The 14,065-nt window shown below is 36.2% G+C and overlaps 2 protein-coding genes across 2 annotated transcripts; one reads left to right on the top strand and one right to left on the bottom strand.

The window, feature by feature from the left end:
• Positions 1-5,705, bottom strand: LOC116293835 (uncharacterized). Its single transcript, XM_031701318.2, has 6 exons — positions 5,499-5,705; positions 3,750-4,003; positions 3,240-3,357; positions 2,820-2,945; positions 1,484-1,627; positions 1-1,276 (listed from the first exon to the last, which is right to left on the bottom strand). Exons 1-6 carry the CDS (start codon positions 5,599-5,601, stop codon positions 687-689), a joined length of 1,335 nt encoding a protein of 444 aa, XP_031557178.2. The 5' UTR covers positions 5,602-5,705; the 3' UTR covers positions 1-686.
• A 2,510-nt stretch (positions 5,706-8,215) lies between these two features.
• On the top strand, positions 8,216-13,560 carry LOC148912792 (uncharacterized). The gene is made up of 3 exons (XM_089026778.1): positions 8,216-8,313; positions 13,055-13,125; positions 13,264-13,560. The coding sequence occupies exons 2-3, from the start codon at positions 13,077-13,079 to the stop codon at positions 13,500-13,502; spliced, it is 288 nt and encodes a 95-aa protein (XP_088882904.1). The 5' UTR covers positions 8,216-8,313; positions 13,055-13,076; the 3' UTR covers positions 13,503-13,560.
• The last annotated feature ends 505 nt before the right edge of the window (positions 13,561-14,065 follow it).

The following is a 14,065-nucleotide window of genomic DNA, read 5'->3' as shown; positions in this document are numbered from 1 at the left end:
ATAAAAAACAATATTTTGTCAAAGTTTGAATGAAACATGATTACTTTTACTTAACGCGAAAAGGGACTTGTCATTATCTTTTATTTGGAGAACAATCCGTTTCACCGCTAGCGAACAATTTAAAAACGCTGGACTTTGGCCTTACTCTCTTGCCAAACTAACTTTGAATGCATTTAGTTCAAACACATTTTTTTGGACTATGAATTTATTATTTTTTGAATTATTTTGTGCGAAGCCTGATTTTTGCCATTTTTCTTTAAAAGGGAAACGACCATGTGAGGAGCGAGCGAAAGGACTTTCTAGATCACGACAAACTAAGTTGAACTTGGCCTTGTATAGTGCAGTTTTGTTGTTGAATCCATATATTTTCTATGACTGAGAAGCTTCATTTTTTAGTAAAATTGTAAAAGTTCTTTAGTAAAAATTTTTAAAAAAGCCAGAATTCACTGACTAAAGTGGTCGCCGAAGAAAGCATTATGATGTCACACCCACCAACCAATCAGCACGGGAGTTAGTTTTAGCCTAATCTAGCAATCCGATAGGACAAAAGATGGACTTCTCTAGTAATTTTCTACTAATTGTCCTGCATAAATAATGGCCGGTGCATGTTTTTCTTTAAATCAGATTTGTTCAAAATGTCCATATTTGAGAGATCTCTTCTACTTGTGATGACAGAAACATGATGGCTAACGAACAGCTATCTGCCATGTATCATTGACAGTAAGTGAACTACTTGATTCATTATCACACGAACCGTATCCAACTGGACTACCACTATTCGAAAAGTGATAGCAACGAAAGCCATAATTTTCGGCACCCATGATTGCAAATGGACAAGTGGAAATGCGCAAACCCCCGTGCCACTTAAATGAACCCCATTTGTTCACCGTAGTAGCTTCTGTTTTATCTTTCCCCCACAATTCACAGTTCTTTGCCAGAATAGAAGTGTCCTCAGGCAACTTATCAAACGAATCACAAGCTTCCGGGAAGTCAACTGTTGCTTCTGGACTGGTAAAGTAACGCACTACATCTTGTCCAGCAGTGTTGTTTTTGGTCATGATACTCACTACTTCACCTACGGATTTCTTGTGACAATAGAAATGAATCTGGTGGAATCCCATCACTTGAAGAATCTCTAGCATGGCTTGTCCAGTTGGGATGTTGTTTTCGCTAATGTTTTGGCCTCCTGCAATAGCTGCGTCAAAGCTGTTCAACGGGTTGTTAAATGGTATTGAAGGAGTCTGTAGATACAACCTTTTCAACTTTGTCCATCCTCCTGTGGAAAAACACCCGAGCATTCTGATATACCCGCAACAACTTAATCATTTTAAGAACAAGTTCAAAGGAATGGCTCTAGTACGTGGGATATAGCTTTACGTGGCGTGGCGTGGCGTGGCGTGGCGTGGCGTGGCGTGGCGTGGCGTGGCGTGGCGTGGCGTAATGTGTGTGCATACATGTGCGAGTACGGTATCGCTCTACTTGCCTCCATCAGTGGTCATGTCACAGAATGCCTTAATCGGATCCCCTGTGTTATTTGGGTCCAACCAATATTCACCCGTGCCATGTGAGTAACCAGTGTTCAAAATGCTCAAACACGATTTGCCCGGTAAATCCTTTGTGCCTTTCCCTGAATAGAGAACAAAACTGAGACGTGACAATAAATAAGGCTGCGCGCGTTCATAATGTATGGCAGAGGGAGGGGGGAAGGCGAAATTTAGGGGAGATCGGAATACCATCCCCCCCCCCCCCTCCCCCTTATCCCTCTGCCGTACATTATGCCATACATTATGAACGCAGCATAATAGAACCTATTTATATTATAGTGGCATTTCTATTTGCATATAATCAATAGTGTTTAATATTGAAGAGTGAATTTCACTGGACTGGCGCACGTTTATACAATTTACAAACATAAGAGATGGTTATCGTAAAGTGTAGAAACTGAGAGTGGTCATTACCAGGACTTTTTTCATTTCTCATTGGTTCTTTTACGTCCGTCCGATATCGGTTAGTATAATGATAAAGTGTGGAGAAACGGAACCGCCATGTGAGCCCGACTTGAAATTCGAACCATCTTTACATGTACTTTCGAAGACAGCAATTTCCCCTCAGTTATTTAAAAACCCTGTGTGTCAGGCCGGGGACTGAACCAACGATCGCGACCTCCCGCATAACTATCCGATCGGCCCCCAAATGACTGAGCTAATATTCTGAGCTAACCGGGGGTGGGTTGAAAAAGGAGCAAAGATGATACGACGGGTTCTGACGACCTAAGTACAATAAGTCAGTAGTATTCTCGTACGTAGGATCATATACATCTATTTCAAAAAAGGTTGAACACTGAAAACTGCATACTGAAAAGTGCATTCCAAGACCGAAGAGCATTGTGGGTCATAGTGACATTGTCTGAAGTAGGATTAATAATGATTATTTATTCTATTTTTAGTGTATTCCATCTGAAGCAATATACTAACTACGTGTACAGTGTTAATTGCTGGTGTATATTGACTTTGTATTTCAAATTAACGAGACTCACAATGCCCTTTGGAATGCAGTATGCAGTATTCAGTATTCAACCTTTTTTGAAATAGCTGTATATTGAAATGAAAAACCGTATCCACTACATTTTTTAGTTTATGTGGCCGTCTTCAGGGCCCAGTTGTACGAAGGGTGGATAGCGCTACCCGACGGACGGATAAATATTATCCGACCGGTCCTTGCACGAAGATCGCTAACATGGCAGAAAGCTTGGTAATAAATTTTAACTTATGAAGCGTGGTGGGTACGGCTTTTCATTTCGAATGTACAGTAATTCATACTTGGAAGACAATCTTGACCACTTCGCTTGTATCCAGCATGACAGCGACATTTATAGGATCCTACTGTGTTCATACATGTACTGTGTACGGGGCAACTGTCGTGTGCAGTCGTACACTCATCCATATCTGAAACAACAGCAACAAACCAACTTTATAATACTTTAAATAGGCAATGTGCATAAAAGCTCACAAAGCACTCTGAGAAGCCACGTACTGCAAAAATGAAACAGGGAATTCAGAAAGATATCAAAATATGTTCGTCTGTTGAAATACTTTTATTTTAACCGCCACCCGGTTGGCTCAGTTGGTTGAGCATCGGGACTCTATATCCCATAGAACACTCGCGTTCATTATCTAGCCCCTTATATATTAGGTACTTCGTGTACATCAGTTTGAAGCTGGAAGAGCATAAATCCTTACCAATTTCACAGCTTGCACCAGTAAAGCCACTTGGACACAGACAGTTGAATCCTCCCTCGTGTGTAAATTTAGCTTGACAGGTCGCATTGGCAGTACACGGCTTGCTTTGACAACCATTCTGTAACAAATAAATGCGATAAAGGAAGATTGTTCTTTACATTGCAACCTTGTCTGCAAGCTTTTTTTTTTTTTTTTTTTCCACTTCTTTTCTTCCGTTCCTTCTTCTCGAGGAGGAAGGGGGAGGAGGGAGGAGGAAGGGAAGGGGAGGAGGAAGGGCAGGAAGGAGGAAGGAGGAGGAAGGCAGGAAGGAGACGGAAGGGGTCAGTGATGCTGGCAGTCCGGAAGGGGTGACAGGATTCCTAAGGAAGTTGCCTCCTTCCTAAGGACTGACTTTTGTCTGTGCTGTTTCTTTCTTCTTTTCTTTCTTTCTTTCTTTCTTTCTTTCTTTCTTTCTTTCTTTCTTTCTTTCTTTCTTCATCTTTCTTTCTATCTATATTATCCCATATTCACCTTGGTTCCACTGTAACTATACCCATGCATGTTGACCAAGTCTTCAGGATACTGGAATTCATCAGAATCATTGATCTCACACGTTTCACTACTCTGATGGAAGTTATAAGATAAGCACTGCTTGTCGCTGAGGTAACACATGATTTTACACATGGACTGTGAAGAGACAGTCAGCTTCTGGATGGTGTGATTACGGAGATAGCTGTCAGACTTCTCTGGGAGCCAAATCGCGTTTTTACATTCATCAGCTTTTCCTTTTGTAGAAAAGAGAAAATAATTAATTGGTGGTTTATCATCAATGCTGTGTTCTGATTGGATGAGCTACTACTAGGCTAAAAGTCATATCCTACTAATTGCAAAAAGGTGCTGGCTTTGAAAACCAAAACTTATTTGCATCTTTATATTTGGCCAACTAGTTGGACCAACAATTAGTCCTATAGCCCTACTTGCCTATGAGTCAATAGCCCATTCGTGCTCGAGGACTAATAGACCCTTTTCGAGTTCCAAATTACCGCTGTGTTTTTTGATAACAGACTCATTTGCACAGGCTAAGCCTCGATTTTGTGCAGAATATTCACGTGTTCCATTCAAGGTCCATCAAGTTTCAAAGTGTTCGTATTGTTGAAGTTGTGCATTCTTTACTTTACCGTTGGTATTTGCGAGTAATTAGACACTGATTCGAGGCTAACACTCTGCAAATGAGTCTGTAATCAAGAAACACAGCGGTAATTTGGAACTCGAGAAGGGTCTATTTCTAATTATAAACTTTACCAGGACTTTCGACAATTCTGACACCAACTACGCATGCGCATCAGCATGAGTAATAAATCGACCTTTTGTGATGAACATTCTTATCACGCGTGAACCAATTAAAAAACTAGGGTTCCTTTTTTAAAGTAAAGCTCGAAATTAAGGTATTGACAGTTGGACGCCAAAATCCTCACTTAGAGAGACGGACCGGGAGTGAAAAACGTCTACGCATGCTTTAAATCCGTATGCAATTAGTAGACTAAAGTCCGCGTGCTATTGTAAAAATATCTAAATTTGACTTTCAAAAGGCCAAAACGTTTTGTATACTCGGAGAAAATAAACATTTCTTTTATGGCTCAAACTCTTGTAAATTCTTAAAAAAGGGCTGAATTGCACGCATGCGCAAACGTTTTCCTCTAGTGTCAGAGACGACTTTACTCGGTGTGATAAAAAAAGGTAACATTGAAAAAACAATTCCTTTTACATATTGAAATATTAAAAAATGGTGCCGGTAAGTCAACGCCACCTGCTCATCGAAGCGGTTTGACAATACGACAATTCATCTTGATTCATATCGTAATGTTTTTCTGACTAATATAGATGGAAAGAATAATTCAGAAAATTCAAATAAATAATCTTAGAAATATTAAAAGCTCACTGGCTTATTTCCTAATCGTATAAAGCTTGATTATCACAAAATAAATCATAAAATAAATGAATAAATAAATACTGAAATAAGAAGAAAAAAATAGCTAACGCGGTGTTTGGAACCTCTGATCCAACACTCGCTCTCGTTTAAGAAATACTACTTCTCTCATTTATCTTGTAGCTATATATATGTATATATTTGTTATTATGATTTAAGTTTTTGTCAGGTGCACTTAATCTGGAGCCAAGCTCTGTTGTGCTTACCCCTTCCATGATAGCTTAGAAACTTAGATAATTATCATGGATAAAGTTATGTAAATAAATAAATGAATATGTTGTCTACGGACTTACCTCGAAAACATGGCCATGTTATTAGAAAAAGGAACAAAAGCTGGCCAAAACATACAGTAAATTTGAACCACTTTGGACCACTTTGGACTACTTTGGAACACATTTTAACTTGTCTCTCCAGAGTAAAACTCAACCGATCTGAAGTAACAACCGTCAAGTCTACGCAAGAAAGAAAAATGCTTCAGCTGGCCAATAAATACCGTTTCTTCGGTTATTTAAATATTCAATGCATTTATACATGTCAGTGCGTGCAGTTAGTTCTGTCAATCGCAATAATATAAGACACAAAAAACTATTGTTCCAGTGGACTGTACCACGATATGATTGGCTTTGCCAGTACCTCACCTCTCCATGGTTTCCAGCCCTACGACTCGAAAGGTATATATAAAGTTATATAAATGCCAACATATTTGCGAATGCGTGCGTTTCCGCATGTTTTCCAAGATTCAAGAGCATTTTACGGAGCAGCTTTCGCGGTATTGAGAAAAGAAATGCTCGTTCCTCTGAATATATGTACAAATAGATTTACTTTTAATTTTATTTTAATTTTATACTCAGAATTTTTATAAATTTCAAAGATAGCTTTTGAGCCATTAAAAGTCAATGCAATCTTTTTCAAGGGAATATTAAATCACAGACGAGTCCACGTCCGCCATGTTGGTGATACATACAACATAATGCTGACAAATCTTTTATCTAGTTGGATTTAACAAAGATGGCGGCCAGATATCAGTTTTAGTTTGTGGCAGGCCGATCTAAAATGCATTAAAAATTGTCCATTATCAAACGAAAACAACTTAGTCAGATGGAAAATTTTTAGTGTTCAAAAATGCTCTGTATGTAAAAACAACATTGTGTGTGTGTGTGTGTGTGTGTGTGTGTGTGTGTGTGTGTGTGTGTGTGTGTGTGTGTGTGTGTGTGTGTGTGTTAAATTATTCATTTAGGGTTTTTTTAAATAAACCAAGAGATTCTAAATGCATTAGTTCGGATGGTCCCTCACCCGGCACCAGCTTAACTCCCTAACAGCATGACCAAGTCAAACATAATCTTCTATACCGTTCGGAGTTTTTTTCAGGGTTTTTTTTGCCTTGAACTTGATCAGTTCTACTGTTCCAAACCGTCTAAAATGAAGCATTGATTTCAATACACACAGATCGAAATAAATATTATTTTCAATCGATTGACTCAAGGATAATTTATAGTATGTATTTAGAAAGAAAAGTGAGAAAAACTCGAAGTGTTCACGGTCGCGATAGTGTCCTCGCTTAACAAATATTATAAAATAACTCAGTTGTTTAATGAAGCATAGCCACTAGGGCACTGATTTGCCTTTAGGGTTTCTAAATATTAGGGCTTTTTCTACATTAGTTTATTGGCATGTTTTACTTAATAAAAAACGTGAAGAATCTAAATCTATTTTTTATGAATATTCAACTCCATATTTCATCACTAGGGTGAAATTATAGCATCATAACGCTGAAAAAAAAAAAGAAATATATCCCGAAGATTGCCAAAAAACACTTGAATATGATAAAGGATGCTTGGAAGTTCACGGCTCTTGAAGCTAGACTCATTTTATTTGAGTTCTGTATTTCATCATTATCATTAAGGACTTCAATAACACGTCCTAGTTGTTCAAGGGTTTCTCTACGTCAACAGAGTTTTTAAAATCATGTTTGGGCTATAAAGCATATTTCTAGTGTTGGTGTTTAAATAATACTGATTAAACTTACTGGTTCCTGCTTCGGTTTTTGTCCGGAAATTCAACACAACGCATTCAGTGGTTTAAACGAAGCAAACAAAGCATTTTTTACATTAGCCAGTCTATTAAGGATGTCAAAACATATTCTTGGCACGGTTTTGTTGGCTGCATTGTTGGATTTCACGGGATTGAAGTTAATACTACGAAACCTGCCTTTTTGCACGCTCGGCCAAAAATTTTTTTGTTTTTCTAGAACTTTATTCAAATCATTTTTCAGTCCTTTTTCCTTTGCTTTGCTGAATTTTTTTTTTTTTTTTTTTTTTTTGAATTTCCTATCATTTTACAGAATCCAAGTTATTGTTTACGTTCATTACTCTTTTTTGCCTTTAATAGAATAAGATTATATGAGGAACGCCTCGATTTCAAAGATCAATTCGTTTTCTTTCATAACATCACGTATAAGAGACTTCATCTATCTTTCCCAGCAAGAGATGCTTCAAGTTAACAAAATGGTAGCATCTAGTTTGAAAAAGAACATAGATTTAGTTTAAAAGATTTTTTTTAAAAAACAATTGAAATTTATGATATCAAAGGTACCGCACTAAATAGGAAATGGTCGGTCATCGTCAGCAAATTACGAAGACTAACATTTTCATTAAGATAACAAAACTGAAAAGAGCTTAGAAATTGGAGAAATAGCTTAGGTGAGCGGAATGTCCTTTGACAGTGAAATGCGTCGTATTTATGAGTTCAAAATGTCGACTAAGATGTTTCTTTCTTGACAGACTGTGTGATGCCTCTCTGAGAGACAATAGATAATGCATCTTGCATACCGTGTCGAAGAGTGACTGTTTTTAGAAAATTCATAATAATTGACCAAATGCCGGATGCAAAGAGAATAAACTTTGTGTCACGTCCCACGCAGTTCATTTTGCATTGTTTGTTTTGGTCGTTTGTGATTGGTTCGCTGTGAAAAAATGATAATTGTGATGGGTCGTTGTTAATTTGTTAAAAGGTCGAGTTCAGGTAAATATAACAGGACTGAGTTGAGAGTTTGATCCATTCGGAAGCTACCTTGGAAGACCACCACAGCGTGTATCAGCCGTACTCAAGGTTAGTTGAAAACAGAAAAAAAAATTCTTTATGCATTTAGTTTTATCGTCGCTTTTTACTTTCAGTTTCTAATTCACTCTTTTTTTTTTTTCTTTTTTTTTTCTTTCTTTTTTCTTTTTTTTTCATATCTTCGCACTTTTACAATGATTTATAATTATAACATAAAAAAATAAGATGAAATAATGAAATATATAATTGTATATTTCTTAAGAAACTTATCGTAGTATAGTAAAAATTGTTATATATTTTTGAAATATTTTTCAGTTGTAAAACTTAAAATATCGTAAGGCTTCAGCAACAGGGTGTCAGCGCATGATCGACATTTTCCACAACGTTTATAGTTTCTAACTATCGCATACCTCGCTTCCCTTTTGCGTTACTGCTGATTAAAAAAAATTGTTAGAAACGTTTTAAGAGAGAATTCTTTTCGTATTCAAGCAGTGAGCGCCAAAGACTATTTTCTTGAAGAAAGGCTGTTGTACAAGGCTAAAATCTTGTTATTCAGAAAGTTTAACTTGATTGAAAGTGAAGATAACTGATGAAAGTGGAATCAAAGTGTTAACCCAAAGCAAAAATTTTATTCGAAAATGAGGTTTAGGCTTTCATTTGCTTATTTCCCATATATTTTCTATAAAAAGAGCCTGACAAAGCAACATTCTAACACAAATGCAACAAAACATCTTTGTACAATTGAAAATACTGCTTCAAACAGGCATTTTATCATAGTACATCAGTTTCTAACTGTAAGAAAGGTTTTGAGTGTTAACCCAAAACGAAAATTGGGATCAAAACTCATATGAAAGTCTAATTTTTGGCGCTTTTTGCCATTATTGCTCGTTATTGAAAAAAAATTTCCTCTTAATACATTACCGAAGGATATTTACTAATCCGTACATTCGCTTTAAGTTCGGATAATTAATCAATTCGTAATTGTCTGTCATGAAGTTCTTTTCAGTATCGTCCACATATCTCGTACCACTAATCTCGTTGCAATAGCTTTAATAAATCTAAATTGAAACTTCAATGTATAGAACAATTCTTCAATGTATTTTCCACTGATTGCTATCAATTCATTTTTAAAAGCGAATTCAGTCAAACCTGACGATCTTTTACATTATTTGTGTGTTCACAATTGAAAACACCGTTTTCCATTTATCGTAATCATAATCACAAAATGTTACTGACAAAAAAATATCCAACAACAGAGACTGCATGTCTTTAACTGTTGAAATCTTTATTTGTTTGATATTTTAAAAAATTTAAGAAACAATTTAAGTCGGAAATACATTTTTTTATCGGATATTGAAGCAATTTGCTCCAGATTTCATGGACGTATAATCTGTACACTAGATATCAAAGATATGAGGTTTTCTTCGCGGTTATTACTGGTAATTCTTAAGATGCTATGATTACTAATTCATGAGGTTCTTTTTTTCTTCTCTTTTCTGGTTTTTTTTTTTTTTTTTTTTCTTCTTCAATTCATGAGTTTATTTTTTTCTCTTATAGTTTACCTCAAAACTGACAAACAAACAAAAGCAACACGACACAACACAACACAACACAACACAACACAACACAACACAACACAACACAACACAACACAACACAACACAACCCAACCCAACACAGCACAACACAACACAACACAACACAACACAACACAACACAACACAACACAACACAACACAAAAAACCAACAAAAACAAAAACTTTTCTGCTCGCCGCAAAGTGTGTTCACTGAATTTTTTTCTGAAAGAACTCAGCCATCATTTTTAACGTACTGTGTAGTTTTCATTTGGTTTTGTTTATCTTTGGTTTAACATGGTTTATTTACCCAATACTTCGCTTTGTAAATTTAATTCCTTGATAACCTAGAATTCAGGAAAGTTTGTATTTTCTTCATTTAAATTGAACTGCTTTCTTTCTGGTTTATTTACATTTAGTAGTTAATTTTCCTTCGATTTTAACACTTAACTTTTGGAAATCTTTTTGTTCGGTGACTCCAAATTCCGGCCAAATTTATCTCCAAATTAATTGTAAAGAAAGCTTTTTTAAATAAGGAGTCGCGAATGATATAGTCTCCCTCACATCCACTAAAAACGGATGCGAGGGAGACTACGAAAGATAAGGCTTTAAAAGAAAAACGCTAAAAAACGACACAAGCTGTGAGCTAAAATGGAGAATCGTCCTTATCACGATATCGGCCACTAATTTTCTATCCGTTGCTTTTCAAAACTTACCGAAATCTCAACAGTGAAAACACTGTTAATTAAGCAAACAAAGGCAAAAAAAACTACTGGATCCCGGATCAGTAAACAACCATCGAAAGGGTTTAAAGCAGCAGGAAAACCTAAGAAAAGCCGAAGACTAAAAAGGCTGTTTATATTACGAAACGGTAAAAATAGACTTTTTTTCTATGAAAACTAGGCGGCCAAAAGACATGAAAACGTCTATTCAAGCCATGCAACAACAAATAAAGATCCCCACAATAGAGGATGTCTTTATTATCGACTGAGAGATTTATACGATTACCAGTTAGGCAAGTACTGCAGTATATTATAATTCAAATATCTGAACCTTTTCAAAAGTAATCCCACTCTGACGTAATACTCTCAAAACTGCAAGTAGATAGCGAGTTAAGATCTAGAATTGTCTTATATTTAATTTGAAGCGCATCTAAAGCAGATTGTCTTCAGACTTAAATCATGTTTTATAACACTGCTTAGCGAATTTCAGCTCGAGTCGTTGTGGTAAATTCAAAGGAGTCTGCTCTTCTAGCAGCCAAAACCAGAATAAATTAATAAACATCTTTTTTTAAAGTAATTCGTTACTATTTCATAGGTAAAAATTGACCTAGTTTTTTAGCTTTTCACATTAGTTTTTAGCTAGTTATCTCTTCTAGTTTTTTAGAATTATTATCCGTTTTAGAAGCAGCTCCGAGGCCAAATTAAATTGGTTGCATGCAGCACCTGGAAGGGCTTCGGGGAAAAACTTTTTTTAAGATGATTATTAAAGTATGAACAATCACTAGATAACCCCGCCAACCACTAAATGCTTAATTTTAATCTTGGCTCAGCCGGCTATTTTTGCTTCCAAGACTTTACGGTAGAAACATTTCATGTTTCCAAGACGTATGGAAACAATGTTTCCCGATGTTTCCTCGTTTAGCCAGGGCCTTACTATTGTTAGTCACTTCAACAAAAATTTAAATTCTCATCGATACAAGACAACTATTTGCAGTTAAATAATCCATATAGGAAGTAAACTGTCACATTGGTCGGTGAAACTTAAGCTAACAGATAGCGAATATCTTAATAAAGACTATTCGTTCTTTCGAAGAGTCAACTTTCGTTTTAATTGTTCAAATAACCATTAAAATAGAATAAAAAGAAATTAGAGAAAATCTAATAGATTCTTTCTCACAAAAAACCTAGATCGGCGCCTTCCTGCTTAATACGTTTTTCTTTGAATGAAAAAAAAAAAAGAAATCGAATTTTGGATAAGTTGAATGATAATTAAAATTTTACACTAAATAAGCGCATTAAGGAAGTTGCCTTGGTTATGTTAAATCTCTTTTGTTTTTCCAGTGTGAAAAAGTTCAAGTATTTTCGAATATAAAAAACCAGCTGAGCGGTGAACGCTGCGCGCAAAGCATGAGTGGACAAAAAGACTGCCCTTAAGCATTTATTTAATCTTTAAGAGGAATTTTTTTTCAATAATGAGCAATAATGGCAAAAAGCGCCAAAAATTAGACTTTCGTATGAGTTTTGATCCTAATTTTCGTTGTGGGTTAACACTCAAAACCTTTCTTACAGTTAGAAACTGATGTACTATGATAAAATGCCTGTTTGAAGCGGTATTTTCAATTGTACAAAGATGTTTTGTTGCATTTGTGTAAGAAAGCTGCTTTGTCAGGCTTTTTTATAGAAAATGTATGGGAAATAAGCAAATGAAGGCCTAAACCTCATTTTCGAATAAATTTTTTGCTTTGGGTTAACACTTTGATTCCACTTTCATCGGTCATCTCCACTTCCAAACAAGTTAAACTTTCTGAATAACAAGATTTTAGCCTTGTACAACAGCTTTTTTTCAAGAAAATAGTCTTTAGCGCTCACTGCTTGAATACCAAAAGAATTCTCTCTTAATAGATTAGCCGAGAGTTAGCCGTGCCCTGACTTAGAAAAGCCCATACGTCGTTTCAGGGTTCGATGTGTGAGTTATCTGTGGCCTGACATTGATCAGCCAAGAGGTTGTTTCATGGTTCAATAAGCAATATGAATGTATATAAAGTCAACAGCCAGGGCTTACGGAGAAGAACAGTTATACCTAGTGTTGCATACCTCTTAACCTTGGGAGTAATGTTTTCCCATTTCAGAACACGCCATAGTTCTCTTGAGAATAAGAATATTCGTTTGAGTTGTTTCCCATCAACCGTTAAAGAAAGAACTTATACTCAAGGGAATGACACGTGGTGTGAAATGGGAAACATTTTGCCCAAGCTAGAGGGGTCTATTCGTCTTTTGCACATGACGTCATTGCCGCCATCTTGGTCGAATTTAACAAAATAATAATAATTGTCAAATATTTCTTTGGTTATATCAACCAACATGGACGCCGTGTCTTTTGCTATTTCACTCCCTTGGGAATGATTTAAAAACAGCAGTAGATGATGTTTTGCACATTCGAAACCATGTGCAAGAAAATCATTTCATTTAAGTTTTTTTTTTTTTTTAATTTGCAGCACTGCAACCATCTTACAAATCATGAAGCTTCAAATCATCACCGTTGCTTTACTAGTCATCATCCTCCAAGGTACGCGAAATAACCTAAAATAGCAAGTAATTAACTGTCGCACTCACTCCTACGCCCCCCACCCCTATATTGATCCGCTACGCAGTGAGGGCATATAAATCATGTCGTGATTGACTATTCATTGAATTTGTTTTCCAGCTGATGCTCTGGTCTGCCCAGAATGCTTTAGCAAGGTATCAGAGGATGACTGTAACTCTAGTGCCGAACAGCAAACGTGTACCGGACAGTCAAATGTCTGCACTTATTATCGCATCAATCAGAAACACATGCGATACTGTATGTCTACTGTCTTGTACGAGAACCTTGACTATGGGTGCGCCAATTCCGGTTCAGATTGTGAATTAAGAGCTTGTGAAACAGACAACTGCTTTGCCTAACTCTCAGTTCAGTATTAATGTGAATATCTGGTAATAAATAATAATGATTAACAAGAGAGTTTACGTAGTTACGTTTTTCTTGGACCATAGAGAGCCCAGACGTTATTAGAGAGTTTTAGATTGACTTTTTTTCTCTCCGCAAACGGCAAACGTGACCACGTTTTCATCGTTTTCCTGTATTTTACTTTACCTTTTACAAACTTTCTCACGAAAGACCAATATTCTTTTGTTTTTCTACTACAGTACTTGGATTTTTTTGCGATTCTTTTTAAGCTATTTAAAATAATTTTTAAATGGTCAACTGACGGTTAACGTTTGCCGTGAACGTAAATCTAAAACTCTCTATTGTTGAGTTTCATATAAAGTGAAAGGACTGAGTCAAAACTGGACAGCCGTGAAAATGATTTCGATGCCATTAACATCTCCATTATTTCCTAGTAATTTTTTGTTCATTCGGTCACAGTCGGGCGGCATTTCTCTAGCTCATTGGTATTATGTACGATAATATACGACTACATCATATATTATACACTTGTCGGTCGGAAAACAAAACCAGTCAGTAA

This window comes from Actinia tenebrosa, unplaced genomic scaffold, assembly GCF_029948245.1.
Source record: "Actinia tenebrosa isolate PJP-AT-01 unplaced genomic scaffold, QUT_ActTen_1.0 PGA_scaffold10__47_contigs__length_13832649, whole genome shotgun sequence".
Classification (NCBI taxonomy): domain Eukaryota; kingdom Metazoa; phylum Cnidaria; class Anthozoa; order Actiniaria; family Actiniidae; genus Actinia; species Actinia tenebrosa.
Note: the sequence above shows the minus strand (reverse complement) of the source record. Positions and strands in the feature narration are given on the sequence as shown.

Excerpts from the sequence above, each read along its gene's own strand:
- LOC116293835 (XM_031701318.2), bottom strand. The coding sequence starts at position 5,601 with ATGTGTTCCAAAGTAGTCCAAAGTGGTCCAAAGTGGTTCAAATTTACT. Across the intron at positions 1,628-2,819 it reads TGGTCAAGATTGTCTTCCAA|GGAAAGGCACAAAGGATTTA; the intron begins GTATGAATTACT and ends TTCTCTATTCAG. Across the intron at positions 1,277-1,483 it reads TGACATGACCACTGATGGAG|GAGGATGGACAAAGTTGAAA; the intron begins GCAAGTAGAGCG and ends GTTTTTCCACAG.
- LOC148912792 (XM_089026778.1), top strand. The coding sequence starts at position 13,077 with ATGAAGCTTCAAATCATCACCGTTGCTTTACTAGTCATCATCCTCCAA. Across the intron at positions 13,126-13,263 it reads ACTAGTCATCATCCTCCAAG|CTGATGCTCTGGTCTGCCCA; the intron begins GTACGCGAAATA and ends TTTGTTTTCCAG.